Source organism: Gorilla gorilla, chromosome 6 (genome assembly GCF_029281585.2).
Source record: "Gorilla gorilla gorilla isolate KB3781 chromosome 6, NHGRI_mGorGor1-v2.1_pri, whole genome shotgun sequence".
Taxonomy (NCBI): domain Eukaryota; kingdom Metazoa; phylum Chordata; class Mammalia; order Primates; family Hominidae; genus Gorilla; species Gorilla gorilla.
In genome coordinates this window covers 163,568,866-163,586,646 of record NC_073230.2, presented here as the reverse complement: position 1 = coordinate 163,586,646, position 17,781 = coordinate 163,568,866, and the positions used below count along the sequence as shown (strand labels likewise).

The following is a 17,781-nucleotide window of genomic DNA, read 5'->3' as shown; positions in this document are numbered from 1 at the left end:
ATAAAATGAAGATATGCATTTTGCTTATCAAAATCAGTTTGTGGCCACCATGAGCCACAGGACTCTCTTTAGAGAATCAGCAAGACAGATGCACTGAGTTCACAGCCAGTGATGAGTTCACAGCCAGTGTTGAGCTCACATTCTGGCATGTGGGCGACTGCTTCAGTAAACTGGAGCTTTTCCCACTTTGTGTGTTTAAAGCTTAGGTCAAGGGATGGAGACTCCCAGAAGCCTCTATGGCCGCCCACCTCTTCTCTTCCTCAGTCTCCAATATTTTGCAAAGTTTAGTATGTTTAAGATCCTTTCTGGGAAACAAAACAAATCAATAAGGCATTTTTCTGCCAACAAGCTATGGACTGCAGTGGCTGTTTCCCACGTACATAGCTTATCTTCTTAGAACTAACATCAAGCAAACGAGCCCCTCTGCAAATGCTTTAGGGTATTTTCATTCTAATCTCCCCCCATCCCCGAACTTTTTTAAAGGAAGAGTTTGGAATTGAAACAGTTAAGTCACAGAGTAGGCAAAAGCAATCATCAAAGTTTACTTTCCCATTATTAAAAAAGGAAGCAAGAATCCTCAGGGCTCCTGTGCTCCCAGCCTCAGAAATCTAAGCATCAGCATATAAACCTTCCAGGGAACAACACTAAGTAGATTAAGCTGCCACATCAACTGTGATTGATTTAAAATATTTAGGGCTCTGTTATCACATCAACACAATTTCGTGTAAATGCCTTGAAGAAAAAAGTCCTTTCAATGGATTTGCTAAAGCAAAAGCTTAATGTGAATGGCAAAGCAATGAACTTTTTATTTTATTAAGAAGATACTAAAAAAGATATTTTAAATCTCCTGGTTATGGATTTTTTAGGGAGATTAGTCCCAGAGAATGCCTAGGCTCTTGCAGCCAAAATTCTAGGGGCCCTTTCTCTTAGGGACGGGGGACACACCTTGGGGTCATTATTATTTGCACTGATCTCTCTTGAATTTTCAGGTCAGACAATTTCTGCCCTGTGGCAGAATGACCATCTGGGTAACATTGCCTTGATATCCATGCCATTTTTTTTTAAACATCTTTTTTCCTTTGTGATAAAAATACTACTAACAAATAATTACAATAATAGTAATAAATACATAATTATTGTTATTTTTATTGTGATAAGAAACAACAGCAGCAACTGTCCCTTGCTGACTATCTCATGTGCTGCACGTATTCCACTCCAAGTCTCACACAGTCCTCAGAAAGTGTAGTGTTTGGGGCATTCTTCCCACGTACACATGAGCATGTTGAGGTTGATGGAGTGGAAGACCCTTGTCATGTCCCGTGACTGGGCCAGGTCTCCTCCCTGGGTCCCTGCAGCTCCACAGCCTTACTTTGAACCACTCTTGTTCTGATCTCCAGCCCCTGGGTTCCCTTCCCTATCCAGATATTGAGCTGATCTCACACCCAAGCAAAAGAGCTGTTAGTGGGATCTCAGATGTCAGGGAGCAAACAGGACCCAGTTTTCTAGTTGCTCCTAGGTATAAGGCCTTTTTCTCCACACAAGGGCAGCACACAAGGGGCTTTAGGGTCCTCATTGTCAACAGTCTACTGAGTCCAGGGGGCAGGCAAGCCCCAGAGGCTCAGGGATTGCACCCCGGGCAGAGGTGCAGCCCCTCCAGAGTTTCCCTTTGTGCTGCTGCCTGTACCTCTTTGGTGGAGCTGGGGACATCTCCGGGCACACCATTTCTAGCGCTGTTTCTGCACATAACAGGCATAACTACAGCAGACTGTGTCCCCTCTTTCATTCCAGTGGCTTTTTCAGGTATAGCCAAGGACTCATGTGACAATAAAATCTCACGGTTGATTCTCCTGGGGCTCAGAAGGAAACTGGACTCTTCAGCATGCTCTGAGCACCGGCAGCCACATTGGAATAAACATGGGGCTTCTATGGTGACCACACAGGGAAGGACAGCCTCATGTGGATGCTTGGGTTCCAGTATGTCTGTTAGAGAATGGGCTGCTTAGCCCCCAGGACCGTGGCAGTCTCTGGAAGACAGACTTAGGGAGAAAGCCCTTGGAAAGGGACTTGAAGGAATATTCTAGACTGATGGAAATGGTCTATGTCTTGACTGGGGCTGTATAGTATATACATTTGCCAAACTCATCAAACTGTCTTTCTGATGTACATTTTATTATGTACAAATTATACCTCCATTTACAAAAATTAAAAATCAAGTCATAGAACTTTACGGCTTCAGAGAAATTATGCTAGGAGGTAACACTAAGCTTGCATATCCATCTGCTTTATAATTTATGATGCGTAAAGCCACTAAAATGCAGAATGAGACATGCACAGCACTGGGAGAAAGTGATACTGGCTTGAGAAAGCATCCAGAATCTCCCTGACCCTCCCTTGACCCAGCCTAGCAGGGTGAGTTATTGCTGTGACCACATGGTCTCAGGCCAGGAGGCTGAGAAGAGCTTGGGTTGTTCATCAGCCCCATGCTGGAAAGCATACGGTTACTCTAGCCACATGTGGAATTCAAAAAAGGAAATTACCCTGAGCTTGAACAACGCCTTTCCCCAATAAATATTCCTTACCTTGTGTAAACTTGGGCCAATTATTTAACCTAACCATGCCTCATCTGTGAAATAGAACCTTGTTATGACAGTACTATGAACTGAATGTCTGTGTCCCCCCAAATTCATATATTGAAACCCAGATCCCTAAGGTGATGGGGTTAGGAGGTGGTGCCTTTGTAAGGTGATGAGGTCATGAGGGTTTTGCCCCTATGAATGGGATTTATGCCCTTATAAAGAGATAAAAAGATAAAAAGATTCATGCCCTTGTAAAGAGATAAAAAGACCAGAGCTCTCTCTACTCTGCCAGGTGAGGACATAAGAAGACAGCCATGTACAAGTGAGGAGGAGAGCCCTCACCAGACAGTGGGTCTGCCAGCACCCTGATCTTGGACGTCCCAGGCTTCAGAGGTGTGAGAAATACATATTCATTGTTTAAGCTACCTAGTCTGTGGAATCTTGTTATATCTTGTTACAGCAGCCTGAACAAACTAAGACAGAGGGTGGAATGAAGTAACAGAAAACAAAGTGCTTCCAGCAGTGCCTGACAGCTAATAGCAATCAATACCTGGTTGTTATTGTTACGATGAAGGGTCATGAGCATGGAGACAGGTTATCAAAGTTTAAGAAGAGAGCTTCCCCCTCTGATTTCTAGTTATTTAATAATGTATACAGCATGAGTCTTCTGGTGCCAAAGGCAAACAAGTGGTAGAAAATGTCCAGCAAGGTGGAGGTGCTCTAGCAGCAAGTCACTCTGATGATTTATTTGGAAAGATGCAACTCATTCTTTCTTTTCCAACTGTCCCCTTCCCAAGGCAAAACGAGGCACTTATGTCTTGGAGTGGGGTAGAGACACATGCACTTGCAGTCCCTGAGCGTTCCTGGAAGTCACCTCCTGACATAATAAATCTCCCATTAACGGGCTTCCTGCCCTTCAGGGATGAATTGCAGGGCTCTACAAAGCCCAAAGCCAGCACACCTGCCCCAGGTGAGTGCACAACACTGCAGGCCCCTGACAACAGCCTGATGGTGTTCTCTGATGCTGATCAGCCTGATCCCAAAAGCTCTAACAAAATCTTTTAAATTTTGCAGAACCTCAAGAAACTGGAGTTTAATTTACAGTTGAAGTCAAAGAAAAATGAAAAAGAACCCAACTCCAATGTAGCAGCAGCAGCAACCACAAATCTTCCTTTTTTCTCTCTGTGTGCATCTTACCTTCATACAGCCAGTCACTGAGGCCATTGTAAATCACACCTTCCTTGCCAGTGGAGACCACACGGATGGCCTGTTTCCCGACATGTGCACAGTAGTAGATATTGTTTTCAAAAATAAATATCTAATTTGGAAAGAGAAAAAAGCATAATATTAAGCAAGGAAGTGGTTACAAATAGGCTGTTCTTAAAAAATCTGAAATCATCAACCGGGTTTTCATTTTCCTGTTGTATTTATTAGACAGAACAAAGGCAGTCTCAAAATTCTTGGAGGTCTACCCACCTCCAACAGAATATACCTGTAAGGATTAATCAGAGGCTGAAATTCCACATTCTTCACCCAATGTTATCACTTACCATGACTGGACAATTTGTGGTCTGATACTTCTAGCTACTTAAAATCTGATATGGTTTGGATTTGTGTCCCCGTCCAAATCTCATGTCAAATTGTAATCTCCAATGTTGGAGGCTGAGCCTGGTAGGAGGTGACTGGATCATGGGGGTAGATTTCTCCCTTGCTGTTCTCATGATAGTGAGGGAGTTCTCACAAGATTTGGCTGTTTAAAAGTGTGTAGCCCTCCCCCTGTGCTCTCTTCCTCCTCCTCCAGCCATGTAAGTTGTGCCTGCTTCCCTTCACCTTCCACCATGATTGAAAGTTTCCTGAGGCCTCCCCAACCATGCTTTCTATGTAGCCTGCAGAATCATGAGTCAATTAAACTTCTTTTTAAAATAAATTACCAAGTCTCAGGTAGTTCTTTAGAGCAATGTGAGAATGAATACAGAAAACTGGTACTGAGAAGGGGCCATTCTTACAAAGATACCTGAAAATGTGGAAGTGACTCTGGAACTTGGTAATAGGCAGAGGTTGGAACAGGTTGAAGGACTCAGAAGATAGAGAGATGAGGGAAAGTTTGAAACTTCCTAGAGAATTGTTGGATGGTTGTGACCAAAATGCTGATAGTGATATAGACAATGAAGTCCAGGCTGAGGTGGTCTCAGATGGAGATAAGGAACTTATTGAGAATGGCAGCCAAGGTCACTTTTGTTATGCATGAGCAAATAGATGATTGGAAACTGGAATTTATATTTAAAAAGGGAAGCCGAGCATAAAAGTTTGGAAAATTTGCAGTCTGACTATGTGGTAGAAGAGAAAAACTCATTTTCTAGGGAGGAATTCAAGCCTGCTACAGAAATTTGCATAAGTAAAAGGAACCAAATGTTAATCACCAAGACAATAAGGAAAACACCTCCAAGGCATTTCAGAGAACTTTGAGGCAGCCCCTCCCATCACAGGCCTGGAGGCCTAGGAGGAAAGAATGGTTTCATGGGCCGGGCTCAGAGTCCCACTTCTCTGTGCAGCCTTGGTGCCCTGCATTGTGCCCACACCAGCTCCAGCCATGGCTAAAAGAGGCCAAGGTACAGCTCAGGCTGTTGCTTCAGAGGGTGCAAGCCCCAAGTCTTGGTGGCTTCCACTTGGTATTAAGCCTGTGGGTGTGCAGAGTGTGAGAGTTGAGGCTTGGGAGTCTCCACCTAAATTTCAGGATGTATGAAATGCCTGGAAGTCCAGGCAGAAGTCTGTTGTGGGGTGAAGCCCTCATGGAGATCCTCTACTGCGGCAGTGCAGAGGGGAAATGTGGGGTTGGAGCCTTCACACAGAGACCCCACTGGGGCACTGCCTAGTGGAGCTGTGAGAAGAGGGCCACTGTCTTCCAGACCCTAGAATGGTAGATCCACTGACAGCTTGCAGCATGCATCTGGAAAAGCCCCAGGCACTCAATGCCACCCTGTGAAAGCAGCTGAGGAAGCTGAACCCTGCAGAGCTGCAGGGCAGAGTGGCCCAAGATCATGGAAGACCACTGCTGTATCAGCATGCACTGGATATGAGTCATGGAGTCAATGGAGATCATTTTGGAGCTTTAAGATCTAATGACTGCCCTGCTGGGTTTCAGACTTGCATGTGGCCTGTAGCCCCTTTGTTCTGGCCAGTTTCTCCCATTTGGAATGGGAGTATTTAGCCAATGCCTGTGTCCCCATTGTATTTTGGAAAGAACTATCTTGCTTTTGATTTTACAGGTTTATAGGCAGAAAAAACTTGCCTTGCCTCAGATAAGACTTTGGACTTGGACTTTTGGGTTAATGCTGGAATGAGTTAAGACTTTGGGAGATTGTTGGGAAGGCATGACTGTATTTTGAAATGTGAGAAGGACATGAGATCTGGGAGATGACAGGAGTGGAATGATATGGTTTGGATTTGTGACCCCACCCAAATCTCATGTCAAATTGTAATCCCTAATATTGGAGGTGGGGCCTGGTGGGAGGTGACTGGATCATGGGGGTGGATTTTCCCCTTGCTCTTCTTGATAGTGAGTGAATTCTCATGAGATCTGGCTGTTTAAAAGTGTATAGCACTCCCCCTTCACTCTCTTTCTCTTGCTCCCCCATGTAAGATGTGCCTGCTTCCCCTCTACAATGATTAAAAGTTTTCTGAGGCCTCTCCAGCCATGCTTCCTGTACAGCCAGCAGAACAGTGTGTCAATTAAACCTCTTTTCTTTATAAATGATCCAGTCTTGGGTAGTTCTTTAGAGCAATGTAAGAATGGACTAATACAATATCAAATTGGATTATTTTTGCAATCCAATTTTTCCTAGCAATTAAGATTGATGGGCTGGGACACTGTAGATCTGGGTTTTATTCATTCAACAACATTCATTAACAATTATGCAGTGGGCGCCTACTCTGTAGTCACGGGGGATCACAGTGGTAAATAGGCGAGAACTCCAATGCGCCTTTATTCTAGTCACAGTCTGTAAAAAGGCCAGACTCTAAGCAGGACAATGGTCTGATAGGAAGATTGTGGAGTTCTGGAAACACAAAACAGAGCTGTCTAACTCAGGCAAAGGGCAGGCAAGGTCTTCCTCAGAAAGCTATTGAAAAAAATTTACTGTTCTGATAAAATATGCATTACATACAATTTGCCATTTTAACCATTTTAAGTGTTCAGTTCAGTGCATTAAGTATGCTCATATTTTTGTGCAACCATCACCACCATCCATCTCCAGAACCTTTCCCTCTTCCCAGACTGAAACTCTGTCCCCATTAAATACTATTGTAACTCCCCATCCCTCCCCCAGCCCCTGGCACCCGTACTCTACTTCCTGTCTCTAGGGGTCTGACAACTCCAGGGACCTCATACAAGCGGAATCATACAGGAGGGGCAAGAGAGGATACTCAGGAGGCCAGGAGCCAGCTCCTGGAGGGTCTGGAAGCCACACTAAGGTGTCCCAAAGGCAATGGGAAGCCCCTGACAGAGGTGTGAGTAGGAGGCAACATATTTACACTCGAGTCTCCTGAAGATGAGTATGGAGGCAGATGGTGTGGCGAAGAGAAGGGAGCCAGGCCTCAAATGAGAGGAGCCTGTTGCTATCATCTGAGGAGCACTAACCATGGAGATGGAGAAGGACCAGCCATTGAGACTATGAGAACACATTGACCATGGGAAGTGACCTGAGGTCTGGGGTGAAGTTGTGGGATGAGGCAAAGTTGCTCTCAAACTGATCTCTTGGGCCACTGGGTGATAGAGAACCATCTGCAGAGTTGGGGTACACTGGAAGATACTATAATTCTGACCTTGGGCAAGTCGTCCCCTCTCTGGGGAGGAGGGGGAGATGATCTATGTTGGTGGTCCTCAGATTTTGATACATATTACATGGCCTGAGGAGCTTTTGAAAAACCTAATGCACAATCCACCAGCCCAACCCAAAGTCCGAATCTCTAGGAATGGAATCAAGGCATCAGCATTTTTAAGAAACATCCCAGGTGATTACAGTATGCAGCCAAATTTGAGAACCTGTGACCCAGGAACCACCTCATGTCTCCTGAAGCTCCTAAGCTATAAATTGTCCTACACAATGTATTTTCTGGTGCATGGATCAATTCTGCCCTGGGTTTTCTGTCTCTAAACTCTCTGCCCACATCCTTATGGGTACCTCACAAACTGATGCAGCCCGGACTGCAAATACCCAGTGTCTACAGAAATCAGGCATGCGGACCAAGAGTGGGGATCAAACCAGCTGTTTTCTTTTAGGAAATTCTAGGAAAAATATTGCAGTGTCATTTAAGAGACTATGGAGAGAAGGTATTGTGCATAATACAGGAAATGGCATGAATATGGAATTTTTTTTACTGAAAATATGAAAAAGGCAGTTTCTCCAGATTGTTCCCACGGAGGGATGGATCTGAAAGCAGTGGCAAATATTCGTTTTCTGCTCAGCCCTCCTGGTTCTTCAAGGATTCACTTCAGCCAGAAATGAGTTGGAAAACTTCCAGAAACAAGTATACAACCTAATTTAATTTCAGCAGCTGTTCTTATGAGTTTGCCTAAGGGTAAGATGTATTACTAAGTTTTAGCTTTTTTTTTTTTAAATAAATGTGTTGTAAGCCTACAATGGATTTTTGAATCAAATCAGACCATAGCCAATTATTACTTTCAGTTAGTAAAGTTTGCTATGATGGATATTAAATCCTCTTTTTTTGCTTTGGTTTTATTTCTAATGGAAGGAAAATGAAAGAACAAGCTATAAAGAAGAGTGTATTTTGCTTTGAAGATCTCACATTTTCCTTTTTTTGAGAGAAAGGAGTCTTGCTCTGTCACCCAGGCTGGAGTGCAGTGGCTCAGTCTCAGCTCACTGTAAACCTGTTTCCTGGGCTTAAGCAATCCTCCCACTGAGCCTCCCGAGTAGCTGGGACTACAGATGCCAGCCACCACTCCTGGCTAATTTTTGTATTTTTTGTAGATGGGGTTTTGCCATGTTGCCCAGGCTGGTCTCAAACTCCTGAGCCCAAGTGATCCACCCACCTCAGCCTCCCAAAGTGCTGGGATTACAGGCATCAGCCACTGTGCCTCACATTCTCCTTTTGATATTCAGATTAAGATATCTGAGGAAAAGAAGATGGAAGGCATCAAGTTCTGCCTGTGGTTTTGCGATGCTAACCCCTGAGAGGCTGAGAAATCCTGGATGCTGAGATCAAATATTGGGTGAGTGACTGAATTTTTACTTTTTATCCACCATGTGCATGGCTGGCAGAGCACTCAGGCTCCTCTGAGTTCCCGAGATTCTTGTTCCTAAAGGGACTTGAAGCCTCCCTACGTGTGGCCTTCACTATCTGGATTAGTCCACGCACCATCTCCAAGGCCTCACCCCACCCACCTGGAGCCACTCACAACTGTGGGCCACCCTCACTCAACTCCCTGCCTCCTGCTGCCGCCCCCGATTTATCTCATACGTCGCACTCCAGATTTGTCTTTACTGAAACACGATTTTTCTCATGTATTTTTTTAAAAATCTGAAATAACTTTCTGCTTACTTCAGAATAAAGTTTAAATCTCTAGTCTGCGACCCAAATCCCTCCACAATCAAGATGTAACTTTCAGTCCTGCAGAAGTCATTGAGGTCCCATGATTCAGGGTTAGGGATGTCACTGGCCCTAAGGAGTTCCCATTCACAGTGGGAATCTGGATCTAACCAGCTCAGTGTGCTCCAGACTACACGATGGTGTCTACAACACGTGCTGGGAGCACAGAGGATGTGCTGCATGGCCTGGGCCAGCTGCTGGATTGTTATCTGCCTCAGTTTCTCCATTTGTCAGCAGAGATAATAATAAAACCTCATCTTTTGTTGTTGCTGTTTTTGGAAGACAGGGTCTTTCTCTGTTGTGCAGGCTGGAGTGCAGTGGTGTGATCATAGCTCACTGCAGCCTCAACCTCCTGGGCTCAAGCAATCCTCCTGCCTCAGCCTCCCAGGTAGCTGGGACCACAGGCACACACCACCACGGCCAGGCATCTATCTATGTATCTATCTATCTGTATCTTTTTTTTTTTTTTGGTAGAGATGGGGTCTCACTATGTTGCCTAGGCTGGTCTTGAACTCCTGGCCTCAAGTGATCCTCCTGCCTTGGCTTCACAAGTGTTGGGATTAGAGGTGTGAGCCACTGTGCATGGCCAATAGAATCTAATCTTAAATGGATGTGAAGAGCAAGTGAGTCAACCAACTCAAAGTACGTAAAACAGTGGCTGGCCTGAATGAAGTAAATGCTTAGTCACATCTGTTGCTGTTACTGTCTCCCTTATAAAAAATCCATTCTCTCTGAAGGGGTTAGAACAGGCTTCACAGAGGGTGTCATCTGAGCTAGAATGTTAAGGATTAATGCTTTTAATTATGATCAGGTCTAGCTTATCTACTTCTTTTTCTTTTTTTCTTTTATTTTTTATGCTTTTGGTGTCACAGCTAAAAATCCATTGCCAAATCCAAGGTCATGAACATTTCCCTTATGCTTCTATGATTTTTACAGTTTTCACTTATATTTAGGTCTTTGATGTATTTCGGGTAAATTTTTGTATATGTTGGGCAGACACTTCGAAAATGCTTTATGAGCATTAACTCACTTAATCTTTAAAAATAACCCTATGGGGCAGGTACTATCATTCCTGCTTTGTAGATGAAGACACAGGAGCACAGAGCTGTTAAGTAACTTGCCCAGCAGCTGGTGGGTCAGGGGTGCGGCTGGGATTGAAACCAGGTTGTACGAGGCAGTTAAATACCTTGCCCAAGGTCAGCAGTTAACAGAAGAAGGAGCCAGGATTGGACCTTACACAGCAGGTTCCAGAACTTGTGGTCTGATAATTACAGCATGTTGCAACTTGAAAGCAACTTGCTAAATAAATGAAATATGTGATTTTTAACCAAAAATGCACCAGACCATAAACAACTTTGATCAGGATGCCACCTCTCACATTCTCTTCCTCACTCAGAAGGAAACTGGTGTCAGAAGCTCACACTCATGAGACCCATACAGAAGAACCAGGTGGGGATGGAAGGATGCCTCCCTGTCATTGTCACAGCATGTCTCCAGCAGACATGGCAGCTGCGTTAGCAGCTGGCCCCATTCTGCCCTCTTCTCGAGGCTTATTGGGGAAAGACCGCTTGCTGGGAGTTTTGTCGTCAGCTGCCCGGTGACTGCAGGCCCACACTGGCAGGAGACCCTTCTCACTGAAAGACCCATCAGTCAAGGACCCTGTCAGCTGGCTCAGCACTTGCATTCCGTTCTGGTGAAGGGGCTGCCCACCCCTTTTTCAGGATGGCCTTTGCCCTGTGGGCACTCAGCCAGTACCTGCATCTGCAATGGATTCTGTGGCCTCAAGCCAACTGTGGCACTGGGGCCTTGCAGTGGGAGATGCTGTTGAAACACCCGAGCCCACTGTCCACTGGAACCCCTGTCCTGCTGCAGCCGGGGGGCCCTGCCATGCTGGAGCGGGGCATGTGCTCTCTGCCATCCTGGAGCAGGGCATGTACTCTCTGCCATCAAACCTTGGTTCCTTCTTCCAGAAAACTTTTACAAGGTAAATGCTCAGGTCTCCCAAACATACTGAGATGTACATAAGGCCCAGGACAATGATGACGTCTGCTCTGTGGTCCTCACGTGGGACTATCCAGCCCCCACTAGTAAGCGATGGGGACACTCGCAGGCTTTTCCAGGACAGGCAAGGCCACTGTCTCTACTTCCTCCATGCTGCCCTGCCCTGGCGCCCTGCCTGGAAGCTCTGCCTGCTGGTGCCTCCTCTCCTGGGCATGGCACAGGTGTGTTCCCTCCTCAGTCCATCGATTCACTCTTCTCCTCACCCAAATGCTCTGTTTTCCTTGGCACCTATCCAGATCCTGCCCTCTTGTAAGCCTCTGCTCAGCTCTCAACCTGCCAGCAGGAAGCCTCAACAATCTCTGTCCGTCACAGACCTTCTGTGTTTATGCTGTACTCCCTCCTCACCAACAGAACAGATCCTACAGGCTGAGAGGTTCTGGGAAGCAGATGCAGGAGCACGGGGGAGAGGATAAGGGAGGTTGGACGTGGGCGCAGGATGAGGCCTGCTCTCCAGTCTGGTCCCTGGCACCCCCTGAAACCCACAGACAGAGGCCTTCACGTTGATGCCGAAGCAATGTCCACTCAAGGCACAAGTGAGCTCTTTTCAGAGCAATGACAATCGGCACAGCCTCAGAAGACTCCGTTTCCCATTTCTGCTGAACACTAGACCACCGCAGCTGATGGGGGCAGTGACCTGCGGAGAAGAGCAGCGACTCCAGGCCAAGGGAGGCAGGGGAACTGCGTGCCGGGTGCCTGGCCTCCACGGAGGGCCCTGTCCAATGCCTGCTGGAAGCCGACTGTGCAGACTCGACTCTTTACAAATATTCAGTAGCCTCTGCAGACCTCACCAGTAGAGTGAGGTCTGTGTCAGGGCAGTGGGCAAATTCCTCAGCGGAGTGAGTCACATGAATCATTCCCACTGTGTGTCCATACTTGACACCCCAGATTTCTCCTGTGGGATCATCTGGTCTTCTCCACTGACTAGATTTCAAATTTTATGAGAGCAGGGTCCACATGTCATTTTTCCTTTGAGTTCCATCCTTCCTTCCTTCCACCCCTGTGGCCACATTACTTCTGTGTATCTTTAATTTCACGCAAACTGGAAGGATGGAAGATTTGCTGGCATCCCCAGCCCATACAGCCCACTTTGGAGCCCCCAGATCCCGGCAGAACATCATTGCTCTGGAGAGGCTGGGATGTAACCAAGACAAGCCCGGCGTAGATAACATCCGAGTGTAGGAAGCCCATCAATCACCCAAACACGCCGCCACAGTAGCCTCTGTACTCGAGTTTGAAGAACAAGAGAGAAGGAGTCATAAGCGATGGGAGAAGGCTACCACTCTCTGATTCACAACCAAAAAGAAAACATATGGAAAGTAGACTATCTGGAATTTTTGAAAGAGCAATGGAGTAAAACCTAGAAAGTCCCAAGATGTTCAGACACAAGAAGAGTGGTGCTTCTGAGCAGTGGGGGGATGAATCATTTCCTAGATGTGACCCAAAGGCAGAGAGATAAAGATCTTAAACAAGAGGAAGACTCACTTTGGGAGGCCGAGGCGGGTGGATCACCTGAGGTCAGAAGTTCGAGACCAGCCTGGCCAACACAGTGAAAACCTGTCTCTACTAAAAACACAAAATTTAGCCAGGCATGGTGGTGGGTGCCTGTAATCCCAGCTACTTGGGACACTGAGGCTGGAGAATCACTTGAATCTGGGAGGTAGAGGTTGCAGTGAGCTGAGCTCATACCACTGCACTCCAGCCTGGGCAACAAGAGCAAAACTCAATCTCAAAAAAAAAAAAGGAGGAGGAAGTCTAAAACCCAGGCAAGCCAGCTTTAAAGAGGACCTCACTGTGGGTTCCACAGTGACTAAAGTTGGGGGTGGGTGTGGGAGTAGAATAGAGACAAAAACTCAGAGCAAAGGGCTGAACTTTTAAAATTTTCATTTAGAAGTTTTATTCAAAGTAATCTTGATGTGAAGAATGAAATTAGACCCCAATTTCTCACCACTTAAAAAAATCAACTCAAAATGGTTTAAAGACTTAGCCATAAGACCCAAAGTTATAAAACAACAAGAAGAAAGCACAGTGGAAATACTTCGTGTCATTAGTCTGGGCAAGGATTTTATAGAAAAGAACTCAAAGGCACAGGCACAAACACAAAAATAGAAAAAGGCGATTACAGCAAACTAAAAAGCTTCGCACAGCAAAAGAAACAATCGACAGAGTGAAGAGACAGCCTGCAGAATGGGAGGAAATATCTGCAAACGACGCATCTGACGAGGGGTTAGTATCCATAATACATAAGGAACTCAAACAACTCAATAGCAAAAACCAAATCATTTGATTAAAAAATGGGCAAAAGAACTGAATAGACATTTTCCAAAAGAAGACATACAGATGGCAAACAGGTCTAGGAGAAAATCTTCAACATCACTAATCATCATAGAAATGCAAATGAAAACAACAATGACATACCATCTCACCCCCGTTAGAATGGCTGTTATCAGAAAGACAAACATTAACAAATGCTGGTGAGGATACGGATAAGGGGGGGCCTTTTATACACTGTTGGTGGAAATGTAAATTACTATAACCATTAGGGAAACAAGTATGGAGGTTCCTCAAAAAATGAAAAATAGAGCTACTATGTGATCCAGCAATCATATGGTTGTATACTGGGTAGACATCCAAAGCAAATGAAATCAGTAAGCTGAGATACGTGCACTTCCGTGTTCACTGCAGCACTATTCACAACAGGCAAGACATGGAATCAACCCGAGTGTCCATCCATGGATGAATGAATGTAGAAAATGTGGTATACATGTATACAAGGAAATAGTATTTAGCCAAAGAAAAGAATGAAATCCTGTCATTTGCAGCAGCATGGATGAACCTAGAGGACACTAGGTTAAGTGAAATAAGCCAGGTACAAAAAGCCAAATATCACATAGTCTCACTCATATGTGGCATCTAAAACATTGCTCTCATAGAAGTAGAGAGTAGAACGGTACTGGGAAGGGGCTGGGAAGGGTGCATGTGTGTGTGTGTGTGTTTGTGTGCAAGTGGGTAATGGGGAGAGACTGGTCAATGTTACAATGAGGTAGAAGGAATAAGTCCTAGTATTCCATTACACAGTTGGGTGATAATGGTTAACAATAATATATTGTCTATTCAAAATATCTAGAAGAGAAGATTTTGTGTGTTCTTACCACAAATAAATGATAAATGTTCGAGCTGATGAATCTGCTAATTACTGTAATTTGATAATTACACATTGTATACATGTATTGAAACATCACACTCATCTGGGTGTGGTGGCTCACACCTGTAATCCCAGCACTTTGGGAGGCTGAGGTGGGCAGATCACGAGGTCAGGAGTTCAAGACCAGCCTGACCAACATGAAGAAACACTGTCTCTACTAAAAATACAAAATTAGCTGTGCGTTGTGGTGCACGCCTATAATCCCAGTTACTTGGGAGGCTGAGGCAGGAGAATCGCTTGAACCTGGGAGGCTGAGGTTGCAGTGAGCTGAGATCCCACAACTGCACTCCAGCCTGGGCAACAGAGCAAGACTGTGTCTCAAAAAACAGCAACAATAACAACAAACAAACAAACAAAAATCACACTGTACCACATTAAATAAGTACAATTATTATGTGTAATCTAAAAAGAAAATCAAATTTTAAAAATGGCATAATATATCGAGCTATCTTGAAAACCATTCAGGAGAAAAAAAAAACATGCTCTCTTTTTGAGTAAATTCTATGTCTGGAACCAACTAACCCATGCATCTGTTTACCTGACATTTGTTGACAATTAAAGATACCACATTTGATCAGGCATGCACCTGCTCTCCTACATCCAGGAGCAGCATATAATATAAAGGGGCAGTAAACTATAGCTGGGGGTGAAGAAGGAACGCTTTAGAGGAGGGGCCTGGAGAATTCATTCGGTGTGCATGGGAGAGAGTTGAAGGGAGAACTCTTCAGATGTCGGCATCCATGTGTGGAAAGGCTCACAGATCTGATGCATTTAGGGGACTACAAGTAGGTGATAAGAGCTGTAAAATAGTAACTGGGTAGGGATGCAGGGTGGTAAAAGACACAGCAAGAGTGGGGGACAGGTCAGGCTATGGGAAGCCTTGTGTTCCAGGTGGGAGAAGCCTTGTGTTCCAGGGAAGTTGGGGCTTCATTTTCTTTGTGATGGGTAAACTTGGAAAGCAAAGTCATAGAAGAGCCAGAAAATCAGATTTTCATTTCACAAATATCACCATGACGGCTGAGGGGAGATGGGAGGCAGAAGTCTGGAGGTGGGGAGGCCTAAGAAATAGTGAAAGCACAAACTACAAAAATGAGATCTAAAAGAAGATGGATTTGAAAAATATTAGGATTCAGAATCTACAGGGTGTGGGTGTGTGGCGGGAACAGAAGGAAATAAATATGATTTCTCATCCTCACACCTAGGTGACAGAGTGTACGGGTTACTAAGAATTAAGATGGGAAATGAAGAAGGAAGGGAAGGTTTGGAGAAGGAAGTCAGCGTGGGGTTTGGGCAGGTTGACTGTGAGATGCCTCTGAGACTTCCAGGTAGTTGCTCCATAGGCAACTGGAAGTTAGTGTTTAAAGAGAGACAGGAGACAGAGATGGCAGGTTCATCACCTATGGATGACAGGCAAAACCACATTTTATACAACATAAAGTCCCTCAAAACAAAGTACTTCTTGAGCAAAGGGTACAGCTGAGGGTGACAGCCAGGGGAACATCAATTTTCATCAGGTGGGTGGATGAGGTTCCATTTGGTGTCAGCACTCACACTGAAGTTCCTCACATTTGACGGCTGCAGGGTACCATTTGGGCTATTGCAGTCGAAAATTGTCTCATAATTCAAGTACTTAAAATAGCCTATCACAATCCCACTTCATCTGCATCATATTAGCAAGTGTTCCAATCATAAGGTCGGAAAATTGTATGAGTGTGTGATTCCTTGTCTGAAAAGTATACTGAAATTAAAGTAGGCCTCAGTGTACATTAGCTCAACAAATATTCCTTTTATAAAATGTTATCCTGGCTGGGTGCAGTGGCTCATGCCTGTAATCCCAGCACTTTTGGAGACCTAGGCAGGTGGATCATCTGATGTTAGGAGTTCGAGACCAGCCTGGCCAACAAGGTGAAAACCCATCTCTACTTAAAAAATACAAAAATTAGCCAGGTGTGGTGGCAGGTGCCTGTAATCCCAGTTACTTGGGAGGCTAAGGCAGGAGATTCACTTGAACCTGGGAGGCAGAGGTTGCAGTGAGTTGAGACCGTGCCATGGCACTCCAGCCTGGGCAACAAGAGTGAAACTCCATCTCAATAAAATAAAATAAAATAAGATAAGATAAGATAAAATAAAATAAAATAAAATAAAATAGTTATCATATTAGTCCTTCTTCTTCTGAGCCTACCAGGTAAAAGTGTGAGGGCCTCTGCTTGGGATTCAAAGCCATCACTAGCCTATCCCAAGTTATTTCTCATCCTCAATTTCTTTCTGCCAGACTCATCTCTTTGTTATTTCCCAAGTAAGCCCACTCAGTCTACCTTGGGCAAGCCCCCTCTGGGTATTTACAAAATACATGACATTTTCATTAGTTTCATTTTTAAAAATGAACATTTTAGCATAAATATGGCTTATACACTCAAGGTTATAGTAAATTCTGTGAAGGTTCAATTAACTGGATGATATGGTTTGGCTGTGTCTCCACCCACATCTCATCTTGAATTGTAGCTCCCATAATTCTCATGTGTCTTGGGAGGGACCAGGTGGAGATAATTGAATCATGGGGCAGTTTCCCCCATCCAGTTCTCATGATAGTGAGTTAGTTCTCACAAGACCTGATGGTTTTATAAAGGGCTTTTCCCTTTGCTGGGCACTCATTCTCTCTCCTGCTGCCCTGCGAAGAGGTTCCACCATGATTGTAAGTTTCCTGAGGCCTCCCTAGCCATGCAGAACCGTGAGTCAATTAAACCTCCTTCCTTTATAAACTACCCAGTCTCAGGTATTTCTTCATAGCAGTGTGAGAACAGACTAATACAATAAATTGGTGCTACGGAGAGTGAGGTGCTGCTATAAAGATATCCCAAAATGTGGAAGCTACTTTGGAACTGGGTAACAGGCAGAGGTTGGAACGGTTTGAAGGGCTCAGAAGAAGACAGGAAAATTGGGAAAGTTTAGAACTTCCTACAGATTAGAGGGCTCAGAAGACAGGAAGATGTGGGAAAGTTTGGAACTCACTAGAGACTTGTCGAATAGCTTTGATGAAAATGCTCATATTGAAGTCCAGGCTGAGGTGGTCTCAGATGAAGATAAGGAACTTGTTGGGAACTGAAGTAAAGATCACTCTTGCTATGCAAAGAGACTGGTGGTATTTTGCCTCTGCCCCAGAGATCTGTGGAACTTCAAATTTGAGAGAAATGATTTAAAGTATCTAGAGGAAGAAATTTGTAAACAACAAAGTGTTCAGGAAGAAGCAGAGAATAAAAGTTTAGAAAATTTGCCATCTGATGATGCGATAGAAAAGAAAATCCCACTTTCTGGGGAGAAATTCAAGTTGGCTGCAGA

The 17,781-nt window shown here is 44.7% G+C and overlaps 1 protein-coding gene across 4 annotated transcripts in view; it reads right to left on the bottom strand.

The window, feature by feature from the left end:
- The window catches only part of DPP6 (dipeptidyl peptidase like 6), a 1,146,878-nt gene that overhangs the window by 160,821 nt on the left and 968,276 nt on the right, over positions 1-17,781 (bottom strand). For all 4 annotated transcript variants that reach the window (XM_063708874.1, XM_019031374.4, XM_019031372.4 and 1 more), the window contains one exon: positions 3,774-3,894. In XM_063708874.1, the coding sequence (XP_063564944.1) occupies positions 3,774-3,894 (121 nt within the window). The remainder of the gene's footprint in view (positions 1-3,773; positions 3,895-17,781) is intronic.